Source organism: Saccostrea echinata, unplaced genomic scaffold (genome assembly GCF_033153115.1).
Source record: "Saccostrea echinata isolate AGI-Se365-2 ecotype Australia unplaced genomic scaffold, CSIRO_AGI_Sech_v1 ptg000025l, whole genome shotgun sequence".
NCBI classification, from domain to species: domain Eukaryota; kingdom Metazoa; phylum Mollusca; class Bivalvia; order Ostreida; family Ostreidae; genus Saccostrea; species Saccostrea echinata.
In genome coordinates, this window is record NW_026889774.1 from 24647437 (window position 1) to 24663101 (window position 15665).

The window sequence follows — 15665 nt, forward strand, 5'->3', positions numbered from 1 at the left end:
CTATTTCATTTAATTGACATTTCTTACATAGTCTAATCTCTCTTGGTTCATTTAACCAACGTCCAGTTTCAATTGGCAAATAATGATTACAAGTTCGGAATTTGCAGAAATTTATGGCTTCTTTTCGCGATAGAATTTCTAAATATTTTTCAAATTTTAGTTCGTCTTTGTATATTCTATAATTTAGGGTCTTTGATAAATTTTGAACATCCGAATTCCATTTTTGTTTAAATTGATCTATTAAAGTTAGTTTTACTTTCGCTCTTAACCAATTTGGATTGAAGGCTTGACTGTTCCAAATATTTGAAAGTCCACAATCGTTTAAGATATTTAAGACATTATTTATCCAAGCAATCTTCTTAGTCTTTTGATTTACGGTATCACTTAATTTAAACAGCAGACTTGATATTTTTGTTTCTTTTCCAAGTTTAAGTTTACACCAATAGGAAATAATACGCGTTTGTATTTCAATGGACATGGGATGTCGACCGAGTTCACCATACACCATACAGTCCGGAGTAGATTGTTTAAGGTTAAGAAGTAATTTACAAAATTTTAGATGTACTCTGTCTACAATTGCATTGTTCGAAAATCCCCATACTTCACATCCGTACAACAATATAGGCTGAACAATTTTATCGAACAGGTCTAACTGACATCGTATTGATAGATTATGTAAGCGGCCTTTCTTAAGAATTTCAAATATTGCTTTATTTGCTTTGTCAACTTGTTTCTGCTTTGCTTCCTTGAAAGAACCTGACGTACTAAATAAAATACCCAAATAATTAATTTCATTTACAACTTCAATCAACTGTTCGCCGTATTTAAACTCAGGCTTTTCTTTTTTCTTTCCTTTACTTATTATCAAAACTTTTGTTAATATTAATCTTCAAATTCCATTTTCTGCAATATTTTTCAAAACAATTAATTTTTGCTTGTAAGTGCTCGGCAGATTCAGCTATCAATACGGTGTCATCGGCATATAATAGTGCAAATAATGTCAAATACACATTTAAATGTTGTTCAAACATAACAGATATAGTAGGTAAACCAATTGACATATTTTGTTGGAAAAAATTCTGCAGGTCATTTAGATAAATTGAAAATAAAAAAGATGACAAGTTTTCACCTTGTCTGACACCATTTTCACAATTAAAAAAATCAGTAACGTTATTATCATAGACTATCCTTGATTTGATTTGATTATACATATTCGTAATAACATTGTACATATTTCCATTAATATTGTTTGCACACAATTTAAACCAAAGAGCTTTTCGCCATACATTATCAAATGCTATTGAAAATATGAAGATTTATGAACAGCCATTTAAATGTTAATCACACATGGAGAGACTAATTTAATCTTACATGCATAGAGAGAACCCCTGCATGTGATTGGATACTGTCCTTGTTCAGATCAGCAGCCGCCAGCCGAGGATTTCAAGAATGAAGACCTCGTGACCGGCCAAGTTAGGTTTAAGTATGCTTAAATTTATATTATACAATTATTGCTGATTTTTTTTAGGTCAATACGATAATTTAGACACCTGAGGAGTACAATATTCACCGAACCCGAAGGGCGAGGTGAATATTGTACTTCGAAGGTGGCTAAATCATCGTATTGACCGAAAAAAACAGCAATAATTGTTTTATTATATGATTAAATGACACATATTCATTAAGCAATCCATGTCATCTTACTTGTTCACGTCTACTGAAGTACTAGCCGAACATAATGAGAGAAACGGGGTTAAAAACAACCAGTTGTATTATTTTGGAATTTTTAATTTGAGTTTAGGTGCAATGTAGAAAAAATAAATGTCAGGCATATATATATAGGATTTATTTTGAAAAAGGGACATTATAAGGGAAAAAAAGTGACAACTTACTTGAAAAAAAAAATCTTTGACTAGCCCCCCCCCCCCCCCAAAAAAAAAGGAAAAGAATTCTCCCAACTCAAAATTTTATTTGGTTGGATGTTAAGGTCCATCAAAGAGGGGAAGGGGCTTTCATTGAGATATTTTATCCTTAAAATTTAAATTAAAACTTTACATTCTCAGAAGGTAAGGAGAGGGGCAGGCCTCCTGCACCACCCCCCCCCCCCCCAACCCTCACCCAAGAATCTATTTGTCTTTATTAATGTTATGTTCATATGAGTGGAAGCCAGGGGCAAGTGAAATAACTTTCCAAAACTATTTGCATCAATTTGGAATTTCCCTATCTATTTTTGGTCCGATGTAGAATAAATAATTTCTTATATTGACCTGGAAGGTCACGTGCAGGTCAATATAACGTAGTATTTTTTGGATCTCAGCCAATCAGAGAGATCTCAGTCTCAAATTATAAATTATCAATCTCAACATTTTGTTATAACAAATTGTCAGCTTCAGTAGTTTTTGATCACGGAGTATTTAACGACAAACAATTTATAACTCACTTCTTACAAATAGTTTTTTTTAAAATAAATCATCAATTTATTTTTTTCGAATTGTCAATTTATTTTTACAAATTGTCAATTTATTACAAAAACTGTCAATTTGCTTTTCGTCATTACAAATTGTCAATTAGAAATTACAATTTGAAAGTACAATTTACCGTTACAAATTAACAAATTGAGAAAGGTGCTGGTGTGGCCCTTAAAAGCTTTTGTAAAATCTTCCATTATAATTTAAGGCACCAAAAAGTAAAGGGTGGACCTAAAGCTATGGGGTCTTGCTAATTATATAATTAAATAATTCCTAGCTTTCTGATTGGCCGAGATCAAACATCGAAGAAAAAATACTAAGTTATATTCACCTGCACGTGACCTTCCGGGTGAATATATATATAAGGTATGGGGTAAGAGAGAGAGAGAGAGAGAGAGAGAGAGAGAGAGTAACGTCAAAGTTACTGGTATGAGGTTATTTTTTCAAATAAGAAAAATATGTGCGTATGAAATCATCATATTACTGAAAAAAAGGAGCAGTAATTGTATAGTACATGTGTATGATTTTTTTTATACAGTTGAACTTCGGTATCTCGAAAACTGATATTTGGAATACCATGGATATGTCAAAGTGATTTGGAAGTGCCAAACCCTTACCCTTTAAGTATTTTCCCCTGGATATCTCGAAGTTTTTTCCGGTCCTATTGAGCTCGCGATAACGGGGTTTGACTGTATTTATTTTACACGCCAGGGACGAGCCATGTGTTAAAAAACTATATCTACCCCTCTATTAATGTTTATTGGAGTTTTTTTGGTTGCGGTTTGTATTAAAGCTATTTTTGGAAATGAAACGCACCGCGATTTTGTTTTTAGCCCAACTTGCTTTCCATACAAGCGTCTAGTTAACCTTTTCAAAAGCGTATCACTGACTATGATACTACTTCCTGCTATGATTGCATTAAATGAAAGTTTGCAGAATCACTTTGCAGTTAATTCGTATACGGTAACAGAAAACACATGTGATTTGACTGTACTGGATGAAGGACACAGGGTACACGTAGTACATTTTCCCTGCAAATATTTGCATGCATCGTATCATGGCAATCTTTGAAAATGAAGAGACAATCAGTAGTTGAACATGTTTTAAAAGTACAACCCTAATTTTTTTGTTGGACTGTCTGTCAAAATAATATATATATATATATATATATATATATATATATATATATATATATATATATATATATATATATTATATATATGTACAAATATATTTGTTTTTAAATATTATATATATGTAACAATTTTTTTTTATTCCAGTACTGATTTAGAACAGTATGCCCACAAAGACGTCAACTTGTCCTCATGTAAAGGTGGTGGATAGTGTAACATGGGAAGAATTGAGGCGAAAACAGCAGGTCTATCATCCTATATTTACAGTCTTCCTAAGGAAGTGGAAGATTCTAATTATAAATACTTCCAATTATATGTGTGGAGATCAGGCAGGTTTGATCACAAGTGGTTAGATAGCTCTATTGGTACTGAGGGCCTGTTTAAGTTTAGAGAGGTTTGGACCCCGGTCTGGTCCATTGCATTTTCTCCCTTTGGAGGTTTCCTATAATATATTATGTAAATTACACGATTTCACTTAGATATTTTTTTTTTTTGGAAAATCAGATAAAATAACATTTGAAAAGATTTCAACAGGGATTAAAATCAAGCCTTAAAATTTAGTTGCTAGCAGGCTACCTATTTCAAATTTTACTAACCCAGAATGATATTCAGGCTTCTCCATCAGCTGTTTTACTGTATCGGGCCCGACACAATTCAAATTTTATGCATGCGACACATTAAAAATTTTTGCGACACAGTAAGATCCATGATAATCACAAAATCAGAACATAAATTTTCTATATCTGAAACTTTAATCAAACAAATCTACCATCTTTTAATTTTTAATACAGAGCATTTAATTATCTCTTAATTAGGGCACATTGTCTTGCTTCACCTTGCATTATCAGTTATCTCCTAGGCCCCGCTGAATTTTACGCATGAAGGACAAAGGCAAATCATTTGTTTTCACACTTCCATGTAACCGTATAATTGCTAAATGCATTTTTAAATATTATTTAAATATATAAAAATTGATTAAAATAAATATATTTCTTTACTTTAGAATCACATCTTCAGAATAATGATGGCACTGGAAATCAAACATCATAACGTAATTTAATTGATGTACATGTATTGTTGAAGATTTTAAAGGCACCCCTAAAAGTAAAAATTCCAAAGTTTCTTTTTTAAATCTAAAAACTTACCTGTAATTCGATCAACAAACAAAATCGTGGCAAATTTACTTTTAAATATGGCAAGTAGTTCGATTGTATCGACCAGAATTTCCTCTGCTCTTCAGAGCATGCGTAAAATATGAAGTTATATATAAAAATTTCAAGGTTTAATACTTACAACTTGTAAATACTGATACAAGTATATTATATAAGTATTTTTCTTATAATCATATTTTTTTTTAAGTTGTGTTGGGGGGGGGGGGGGGGGGGGGTTCAGTTGGTTTGTGTTATAGTATGTACATTATTATATATAATTGGAGACATTCTAATTGTTTTCAATATCCATTTATTATTTTTTTTTTAATGATATGTACGATCATACAATTTGTGTAAAGAATAAGTGATTCAAAATAGTTGTGTATGCTTGTGTAATTATAATGAATACCGTAAATCTGGAAATTTTTACATCGATTTATTTTTGCGAATCTGGGATTAATTTTTACATTTCAAAATTTTGCGAATTGTTATATTGGCGCTGAAATTAAAAAGCGCTTAAAATCTTCATAACCCTTTATATGTTACACATGTACATACAATATTAAACAATGCAAACATTCCATAATCAGATAAAAATATTAGAAGAGATAAAACATCTTAACTGTTTAAAGTATTGAATGTAGTGAAGACATTCTCCAAGCACGGATTATCACAGGTAATTAGTTTGTAGTATAAACAGGTTTCTTAAAATGACCACTGCTTACGAACACCTGATCACTGGGTTAAATTTTTTGTTGTTGATTTATTTTTAAGAAAAATATTTTTGCGAATGCAATGCACGCGCAAATTTGCTAAAAATTTATCTACAGTAAAAATTTCCAGATTTACGGTAGTGGTTCAGTTGCGAATTTGATCGCGAATATACCGCGTATATAAAGGGCTTGGCGAAAAGTCTGCAACACAGTAAAATTTCAAATGATGGAGAACCCTGATATTTATAAGCCCATGTAAAAATAGAACACTTTTTTCCAAATGATGTAGATGCACACCACCATATTTTGTATTATATTCTAAATAAAAAAAACAAAAAACTATGATTTCAATGAGAGACTCTGTTCATTAATGGTGTTACTACTGCAGATATAGAGGAAATTCTGGTCCCAGTGCCCTACTGAGTTTTCATCGCCTGTACCAGTATTTAATCGCCTCCGGTGAGCGGGCGACCGTTAATTTTAATCCCTTTTATAAGTACTAAGTGAAATGTCAATACAATGTAATTATTACACGAGTATTTTTGCACATAATGGTTCTTTTAAGATTGAGTCACAAAGAAATTTTTGTCAACCCTTTTGGAAATTCTTGCAATGAACACTCAGTATCTTTATTTTGCAGGACTGTACTACCTGTGTCACCTGTAAGGTAAACACCAGCAACCTGTGGCTGTGTCTTGTAGGCTCCTGTCAGTATGTCGGCTGTGGTGAGTCGTACTCAGATCACAGCTCAACTCACACCGAGGTAAGTTGGCAGGAAAGAAGAGCATAGTTGATATTGAATCACAAAGCCTCAAGTGATGTGCAGTTCATCCATTTTTGGTATCTTAAAGTAAATAAACAAAAATGAGATAATTGTAAGAAAAAAAAAACCCACCTAATTGTTATATTATATATATACATGTACTCAGGATCAGTGTTAAGATTGACTTGCATTTGTAATGCACAAATATATCTTTATAATGGATGAAATACCAAAGTAAAAATGGGGGAGTGGTATAACTTACAAACTTTGAAATAAGACAAAGTATATAATATTTTTCAGAATTATAGTATAATTTAGTATGATCCGATGAAAGTTTTTTATTTTTATTGAAAAATCTTTTCAGCAGTATAGCAGTATGATACTTTTGTTTCAGGAATTTCAGCATCATTTGACAATCAACTTGACAACTTTAAGAATCTGGTGTTACTGTTGTGAAACTGAGGTCTTTCCATCTAGGAATACTCCTTCATTTATGTATGTATCTGTACAGTGTAATTGCTCTTATTTGGAATGTAATTGTATTTTTTATACATTGTATCAGCCCAAATATCAGGATGAGAAAATTGTGTCAATCCAAGCTATTGGAATATTGGCCAGTGATAATCAGTGGCTGGTATTAAAGTCAAAATAAAAAATTGTTCATTTTTCTAATGATATGAGGTTTCTAAAATATGTATATTAATGTTAATACCTTCTACACATACTGAGTATAAAAATAATAGGATAAAAATATTCTTTCATTAATTTTCTCCTCATTACATTAATAAAAAGGTGTTATTTAGATATTATATTACCAGTGTGTATATTTTTTCAATATAAAATATCTTACATAAAATGATTGACAGTAAACTGCTTTGTTCTTGATTTAAGTATCCCAGAAAATTCTGCATCAGTACCAATTAAAAAGGACTGTGATATGCTGGAGGATGGCATGAGTTCCTTGCCTAGCAGTGGTTCTCGGAGCAACACCAGCAGGAAATTCGGCACAGATAGTTCGCCCTACCGCAGTATCTCAGCCGGGGAAGAATCTGACTCAGAGGGGGAAGACGAAAACATGAAACCAAGAGGTGAAATAATTTCCCTCAAGTTTTTGTGAATAGCATCATGTTTATTAATGTTTTTATTTATTTTTATTTGATTTGTATTGTAGGGTTAACAGGACTACAAAATTTAGGAAATACTTGCTACCTAAATGCAGCCATTCAAGCTTTATCTAACTGGTAAGAAAGAATGTCTTGGTATACTTTGGATTTGTGACTAATTTCTTGCAGGATATCTTAGAGATTCAGGAGTCATGTATTCATTCTTGCATGCGTAAGTTAATTGGAGAGTGTAATTGAACAGTACTAAATGTTTTTATTTTCAGCCCACCGTTAACAAGATTTTTCTTGGACTGTTCTTCATATGTCAGGCCAGAGAAATCCCCCATGTTGTCCAAGAGCTATATGAAGCTTGTCCATGAAATCTGGCACAAGAAAAGGTACCATTCATCTTGATTATCCAACAAAGTATTGACAGCATTTTTTTTTGTTATACATTTTCAGAATTCGAGTAATCTCAAGGTGTTTTCAAAGCAAAAGTAAATGCTGTTATTTCTTTAAACTGTTCGCAACTTGTCACTTTAAGATATGCTTGCATGTAAATAGAAGGAATATGTACCAAGGTACACATATTGCTTTCTTTTCAGGCCAAGTTATGTAATTCCAAATGGAGTTGTTACAGGCATCAAGGTTGTTCATCCCATGTTCAGAGGATATTCTCAACAGGTACAGTAAGATGTTCAGAAATGTGCAATATCTGCATATAATTGAACTTCAAACCCACAATCAATTCTCTAAAACTGTAACAATTAATAAAGGGATTAGGGCTGTCATGGTTCCAAAATTTTTCGGGTCAGGTAGGTTCTGTAAATTTTCAGTTTCAGGTTTTTCGGTTTGGTTATTTACATCGATTTAATTTCATGAATTTAACATAAAAAAATCTTTATTTGTTATGTTACATTCACCTTGAAAACAAATCTTATCCATGTTAACATCTTGACATCAGTGTTTAGGACTACTAGGCTATTAGCTACAACCTGACCATTCTTGCTTGTTTTGATAATTATCTTATCCTATATATATATTATTATTATGAAGTATAATTCACTTGTGATGTTTATTTATCACTGTTATCGTCATCATTCTTTTGATTTTGACATCATTTTTTGTATAAAACATATTCTAATATATAAACCAAACCTGAACCGAAATCGGAAAAATGGGACTGAAACCAAACCGAACAACTTGGACCGCGGTTTTCAGTCATTTCAGGGCACTGTGACAGCCCTAAAAGGGATGTGTTTGTGTAAAAGCAATAATTAAGGCATTTAATTTTTTTTTTCAGGATTCCCAAGAATTTTTGAGATGTTTCATGGATCAGATTCATGAAGAGCTAAAGCAGCCAATGGTAGCTTCTGATAATGAGGATGATGAAGAACATGAGAAAAATGTAAAAATTCACCACAGACAGTTGTCAAGAGATTCAAACAGTAGCAGCCAATCAGAAGAATGTTATGAATCATGTGACTCAGGACTGAGTAATGGAAAAAATTCAGCAGGCATCTCTTCTGAAACTGGTGAAAATCCAAATCAGATGCCGAATAGCATTGTTTCTGATGGAAAAACTTACATACAGGTGAATAACAGTGATCAGGATTCAGGGGCTGGTGATAGTATCACCTCAAAGGAGAGTGATGCAGGGAGCATCAGGCAGGCAAAACAGGGTTCTAGAGGTAAAGACCTCGGAGATTTGGGAAAGGGGGATACAGAAAAAGGATCTAACAGAGCAAGAAAGTACTCAGAAAATCCAGACTCCAAAAAGTCACTGTATTCCTCCAAAGCAACATTAGGACCAAAGGGTAATCCATTATTATCAAAATGCTGTAAATCATTTGTGTTCAATGAGACTATTGTTTTGTGAGTCAAATGCTGTGTATTTATAAACAAGACATAATTTTTGAAAATTATTAATATGATAGATAATTAGTTACAGTGTACTTCCATTATATTTTATGTTAGCTTTTATTTTTGCATTGAGACAAGCATGTGAAGTTATTCATAAATCAATTTTTAGCTCACCGGAGCTAAATGAGCTTTTCTTATCACATTTTGTATGGCATCTATATGTAAAAGTTGATTTCTCCTCAAGAACCACTGGGCCAATTTTAAGCAAACTTGCTACAAAGCATCCATGGATGAAGGGGGTTCATGTTTGTTCAAATGAAGGACCACACCCATTTTCCAATGGAGATAATTAAGAATTAGTAAATTCAATGGCATCTTTTCAAACTTCTTCTTCTTAACAAGAACCACTGAGCAAGAAAAGGTGAAACTTATGTGAAAGCTTCATTATATAGTGTAGACTTAAATTTGTTCAATTCCTAACTCGGGGTAGAATGGGGCCATAATGGGTGAACAAAGTTTAATGCAGAAATATATAGGGAAAAATCTTTTTAAAAATTTCCTTCTCAAGAAAAGCAAAGCCATGATTAGTCGTATTTATATGAAAGCATCCACAGGTAGTGTAGATTAAAGCTTCTTCAAATCAATAAATGGCTTCTTTGATTAGGTTGGGGCCAGTATGGGCGATCAATTTTTACACAGGAATATGTAAGGGGAAAAAATCTGTTGATGAGCAACAGGGCCATTGTGACTGAGGGTTGTGGCCCATTGGCCTCTTGTTAATAAATTTTGATCAAAGAAACCTGGCAAATGCTCATTAACTGTTATATTAATTTATACAGCACTGCTTTTTTCCTTGTAAAACATCATTCCATAAACTGTTTTCTTTTTTTGTGTAGGTAACAAGAAAAACGTGCAATATAGAAGTGTGATATCTGATATCTTTGATGGGAAAATATTAAGCTCAGTGCAGTGTTTGACTTGTGAGAGGGTAAAAAAAAATGTTTCCATATTAAACATACAGTGAAATCCAAGTAATTTTCAGATGTCAAAAGTTTACTAGTATTTTTAAACTGAAAAAAAAACACATTTTTTTTTCTAAGATTGTCAGAGAGCCCCAAGATGTGACTGTAAGAAAGCTATAACAAGATTACATTGTGAATGACAATTTTATTCCTAATTTTCTTCAGATTTCTACTACAAAGGAGACATTCCAGGACTTGTCACTACCTATTCCCACAAAGGATCACCTACACATGATCCATGGCCATAATGCATCCTCACTTACGAAGGTGGGGGCATGTGGAGAAACCAAACAAGGCTGGTTCAGTTGGATGTTTGGCTGGATGAGAAAGTAAGAGTCAACATGTAAAACTTTGTAAAAGAGAAGATCAAAAAATTGTGACAGATATACATGTACCGGGTACATGTATTTTGACACAAGAAAACTAAACAGTATTAATTAACGTGACTCAGAATATTGAAGCAATAGGTGGATATAAATGGTTCTTAAATGGTATTTTTACCATTTAAGTTGTCTAGTTTTACATATAAAATCTTTTGACATTGCATACTTTTCTTTCAGCTGGTTTATTGGTCCCACTATAACACTACAGGACTGTTTGGCAGCATTTTTCTCTGCAGATGAACTGAAAGGAGACAATATGTACAGCTGTGAAAAATGTAAAAAGTAAGTTTTACTTGTAGTTGCACTAGTAATATTTTTAAAATCACATTAATAGATGTTAGTTACATGCTCATTTTGCAATATTTGCAGATTACGGAATGGGCTGAAGTTTTCTAAAGTTTTGGAATTACCAGAGGTAAGTGGACTAAAGATTATTTTATAAAGATGCAAATGCATGACAAATTGTGAATCCTATTAATACATAAATATATTTCACAAAAATATGCATGCACACAGTAAGTAGATCAGAGCTGATTGGGTTTTACTTTACAGATTTTGTGCATCCACCTGAAACGATTCAGACACGAGTTTTACTCCTCCAAGGTCAGCTCGTATGTGTCATTTCCTCTGGACAGTCTGGACATGAAGAAGTACCTACATAGAGGTTATTTATTATTTTTCTTGCACATTAGTGACTTAGTTATTTGGTTACAATTGACACTTTTAAAACAATCTACATTAAAGGTCAGTGGTTTACATGTGTGTTGCTGTCAGAATCAGCAGTTCTAATATTTATGCTTTAATAATACAATTGGATAATTTAAATATTTTTTTTACAATTATGAAAGCAAATGGCCCATTACATGTACTTTACATTTAGCTTAAAATTTTACAGACTGTTCCTCACAAGTAACTCTTTATGATCTTCATGCTGTCATTTGTCATCATGGAACTGCTGGAGGTAGGGTATCAGTTTGTTACTGTTATAGTAGTGTCAGAGAGACAAGCAGAAATGAAGTTTTATCAAATAGAAATAAGTGTGGAGTGTCTTCAGTTTCATTTTCTAGTGTATTTAGTCTATATCCTCTCTTTACAGGCGGTCACTACACAGCTTACTGTCTGAATTACATCAATGATCAGTGGTACGAGTTTGATGACCAGTATGTTACAGAAGTGGACGTAGGACAGGTCATTAACTGTGAGGCTTATGTGCTATTCTACAGGTAAGTCTACCTGTGTGACTTTAACAGAATGATATAAAGTGTATATGTGTAGGGTATTTAGAGGTAAATTTATAGAAATGTATCACCAAGTATCATAAACACACTTTGATGTGTTTATTGAACAATTAATTTATGGTACCATGAGAAATTACCTCTTATTTGCACATGGATAGATATTATGGATGTGTTGTATCAAAGGATTTTTTTTTTTTGTAAACAAAAAATTTGACCAAATAAAAGTTGAATGTTTTTGCAGAAAGAGAAACGATGGTATGATACCATTGAGACAGAAGGCCATGCAGCTGATAGAAGCCAGAGAGGTAGGTCTGTGGACAGGGGAAAGATATTTTTTTCTTCAAAAAAGAGTTCGTCATGTTGTCATGTACACAAATTTAGATGTAAAAAAAATTTGCTTGAATGACATGTACACAAATTTAAATATTTAAAAAAAAAAAATCTGCTTGAATGTTTGACTCTGAAGATGCTGATGGAAATTCAAACATCTCTGTTTCAGCCAAGTTTGATGGAGTTTTTCATCTCCAAACAATGGATTAACAAGTTTAATACATTTGCTGAACCTGGGCCTATATGTAATGATGATTTCCTCTGTAAACATGGAGGTAAGAATATATTTCATTGACCCTTTATAAGAAAGATAACTCTCACTGAAAAAAATACTGTGAATTCCTTTATAAAATGGTCAAGTTTAGAAGCAATTTCTGTCAAATTCTGCAAGTACAAGGTAAACTAAAATTGTGTGCATTGTAAAGGCATAATTTATAAATGATGAACCTTAAACTTGAAATTATATACACTAACTATATACTTGAACCTTAAACTTGAAATTATATACACTAACTATATACTTGTACCTTAAACTTGAAATTATATACACTAACTATATAATGCTGGATCATGTTGTAGGAGTACCCCCACACAAAATCAATCATGTGGATGATCTAGTCATTTCCTTTAATCAGGCTTTGTGGGAATTCCTCTATCAAAGGTAATGAACATGCTATTCCTTACAGGTGATACTGAAACATGTAACTTTGAGATATTCATGTGGGTTTTTTTTATATGAGAGGGACATGATGTTTTGTTGCTTAGTTTTTTCAATGGTACATACATGTATATTTTTTACAGTCCGAAGATGTATTAGTTTCTTTAGACAATCCTCTTTTTAAATATTTACAATTCCTTTTGCACAGATTTGGAGGAGGTCCAGTGTGTAATCATTTAATCCCATGTACAACTTGCCAAGAAGAGCTAGAAAAACTACAATATAGACAGAAAACTGAGATGGACCAATTCATACAGGTTAAAATAGTTATTTCAGAAGTGTTTGTGTAGATTTTCCTGTGATAATGACTGTATTTTGATAAATGTGAAATCTGTAATAGGCTGATAATCACGCACTAAGTTTAAGTAAGTTATCACCATTTAAACACAGTCTGGTTAGATACAAGTAAATAAAATAAAGTATTAATATTGTGAAACGTTTGCTTTTATGATTTTAATAAATCCAATTGCGTTATTTTTTGTGAATAGTTGAATGAGAAATTCCATGAAGAGGATGGGCCTTCTGTCATATATGCCATAAGCATGGCCTGGTTTAAGGAGTGGGAAAACTTTGTCAGAGGAAAATCTGATAGTAAGTTGTCTGCTTAATTTGTGATCTAAAATATCATCTTTTATTGAAATGTTCATTCTGTTATGGAGTTTATTATTTATTTCAGCTCCACCAGGACCCATAGAAAATCAAAGAATATCTTACACAAAGGGAGGTCAGACTTATCTTAGACAGAACTCAGATCATGGTCAACTCTCAGCAGAAACCTGGAAATTTCTTCACAGTAAGTTTATATACATACAAAATACTGGCCTTAATTTACAAGGAATTGGGTCAATACATGTAAAAAAGTGTAGGAATTCTTATATAATTGATACATATACATGGTATACTGAAAGTCAACATTGTATGTTTTTAGAAATATACGGTGGTGGTCCAGAGCTGTTTATAAAACAGAATCGAGGAAATTCAGGGGGACAGTCTCCTCCCACTACGCACAAATCTGCCTCATCCTCAACACTGGGGAAGAGTGGAGGGAGCAGAGGAAATCTACAATCTGAAGGAGAAAAGGAGGCTGATCCCCCCACTAAAGCAGCTCCAAGAAACGAGGAAACCACAACTGAGGAGAGAGGTGTGAGTAATAAAACTCAGGAGGAGGAAATGGAGTCAGCTGATCAAGAATTAAATACTAGTGATCAAAACATGGACACAGAGCAAAATGGAGAGGGTGAATTAGAGAGGACACAGCATGCTGAAATGGAATCAAGTGCCACAGACACTCAGTCTGCTGAGAAAGCAGCTGCAGTCTCTCCTGCAGAACATTTCAAAACGGATTAAACTGTCCTCAGATCCACCCTGTAACAAAACATTGTGATGATTTCTATTAATCTGTGGTATTCCTTGAAGATTATTTTAAGTGTTTGTCTAAACATTTACATTAAAATGTATTGACCTTTAAATGGAAAGCATAACAGTGTACTCATTCCCTGTGTGTTGTGTACTTATATAGTTTTTAATTACTTTTAACAGGATTGTGTTTTCTGTGAACAGAAAATTTGTTATAGTTTTAATGCCATATTTTAAAGGCAACTTTTAAGTTATCTGTTGTAAATATGTGATTAACTTATTGTCTCGCTGTAATGTATTAAACTCATTTTCCTCTTTTTCTTTTGTTTTATTGCTATGAATGTCATCCCGTAACTCAAGGAGTTTTAAATGATTTTTATGAGGTTTAATGTTTGCGCTACATTAATATTAAAGCAACTGTTTACACATGTGATGACCCAAAATGCAGACATCTATGTATACAATTTTCTGGACAACAAATTACCAAGTTTTTTTTTTTAAAGCAAGTTCAGGACATCAAAATTAAGGCGAATCATTAAAGGTGAATTTGCATTTTATATTGGTAATTCATCATGTCCAGTTAAATCCTCAGTTTTTTCTAGTTCAGGGTGAAATAATATTAGTTTGTTGTTGAGCATCAATTCCTGACAATTATACTGTTATGTTCACTATAAACATGTTTTGGAGCATCTTCATTTGAATCAAAAAGCTGTTCTTGGAAGTTGATGACGGACTGAAAACACATATGTACAGTGTATATGTACATGCAACATATACTTTTAAGACCCTTTATATGCTGCACACTAAAGAATTCCAAGTCTTTGGTATTTTAATGCAATTTATAGAGTAAGTGCCCTTAGATCTAAAATAAAATAAATTAAAATCTACATTGTATTACTCAATTTTTAATCAATTAAACAATATAATTTTCTTTTTCTCAAAGTCTTTAAAAAACCTCTACTTTAGTGTATAGAGGGTTATTAAGCAGTCCTTCATTTATACAGTGCTATTATCAGACAAATACATGCATTTGTAAATATAAAAACAAACAATTTTAATGTACATGTATATTTAATATGAAATTTTTTTTAACTAAGACAATAAAATTCCATCCACACTCAAAATTCAAAATAATGTATGAATGGTATACAGTGTCAAAATAAACAAAGTAAGAAAATATATATTGATATGTTTAATTAAAAATGTCCTGGTTAGCACTAATCTCGTTTGTAAAATAGTCTTAGAATTGGCTGATCTCATGTATTCATTAAACCTGTGTACCTGTATTTGGTCCAGTTTATTTTGAATTATTGGTTCAATTTCTAACAAATTTGCTCAGATCCAGTATAATAATAATGATTTGTTTTGTTAGCAACTGCTGAAATGTGGAATTGTAAGAATTATATAAATCAGGGACCTATATA

General features: G+C 32.4%; 1 protein-coding gene across 1 annotated transcript; it reads left to right on the forward strand.

The window, feature by feature from the left end:
* The first annotated feature begins 3400 nt into the window (after positions 1-3400).
* LOC133192249 (ubiquitin carboxyl-terminal hydrolase 20-like) lies at positions 3401-14570 on the forward strand. The gene is made up of 23 exons (XM_061328239.1): positions 3401-3479; positions 3749-3846; positions 6106-6228; positions 6623-6723; positions 7120-7316; positions 7400-7469; positions 7616-7729; positions 7937-8015; positions 8635-9148; positions 10091-10182; positions 10382-10545; positions 10777-10881; positions 10969-11014; positions 11152-11263; positions 11495-11560; positions 11696-11822; positions 12079-12142; positions 12337-12442; positions 12747-12828; positions 13034-13142; positions 13374-13476; positions 13562-13678; positions 13814-14570. Exons 2-23 carry the CDS (start codon positions 3766-3768, stop codon positions 14230-14232), a joined length of 2991 nt encoding a protein of 996 aa, XP_061184223.1. The 5' UTR covers positions 3401-3479; positions 3749-3765; the 3' UTR covers positions 14233-14570.
* The last annotated feature ends 1095 nt before the right edge of the window (positions 14571-15665 follow it).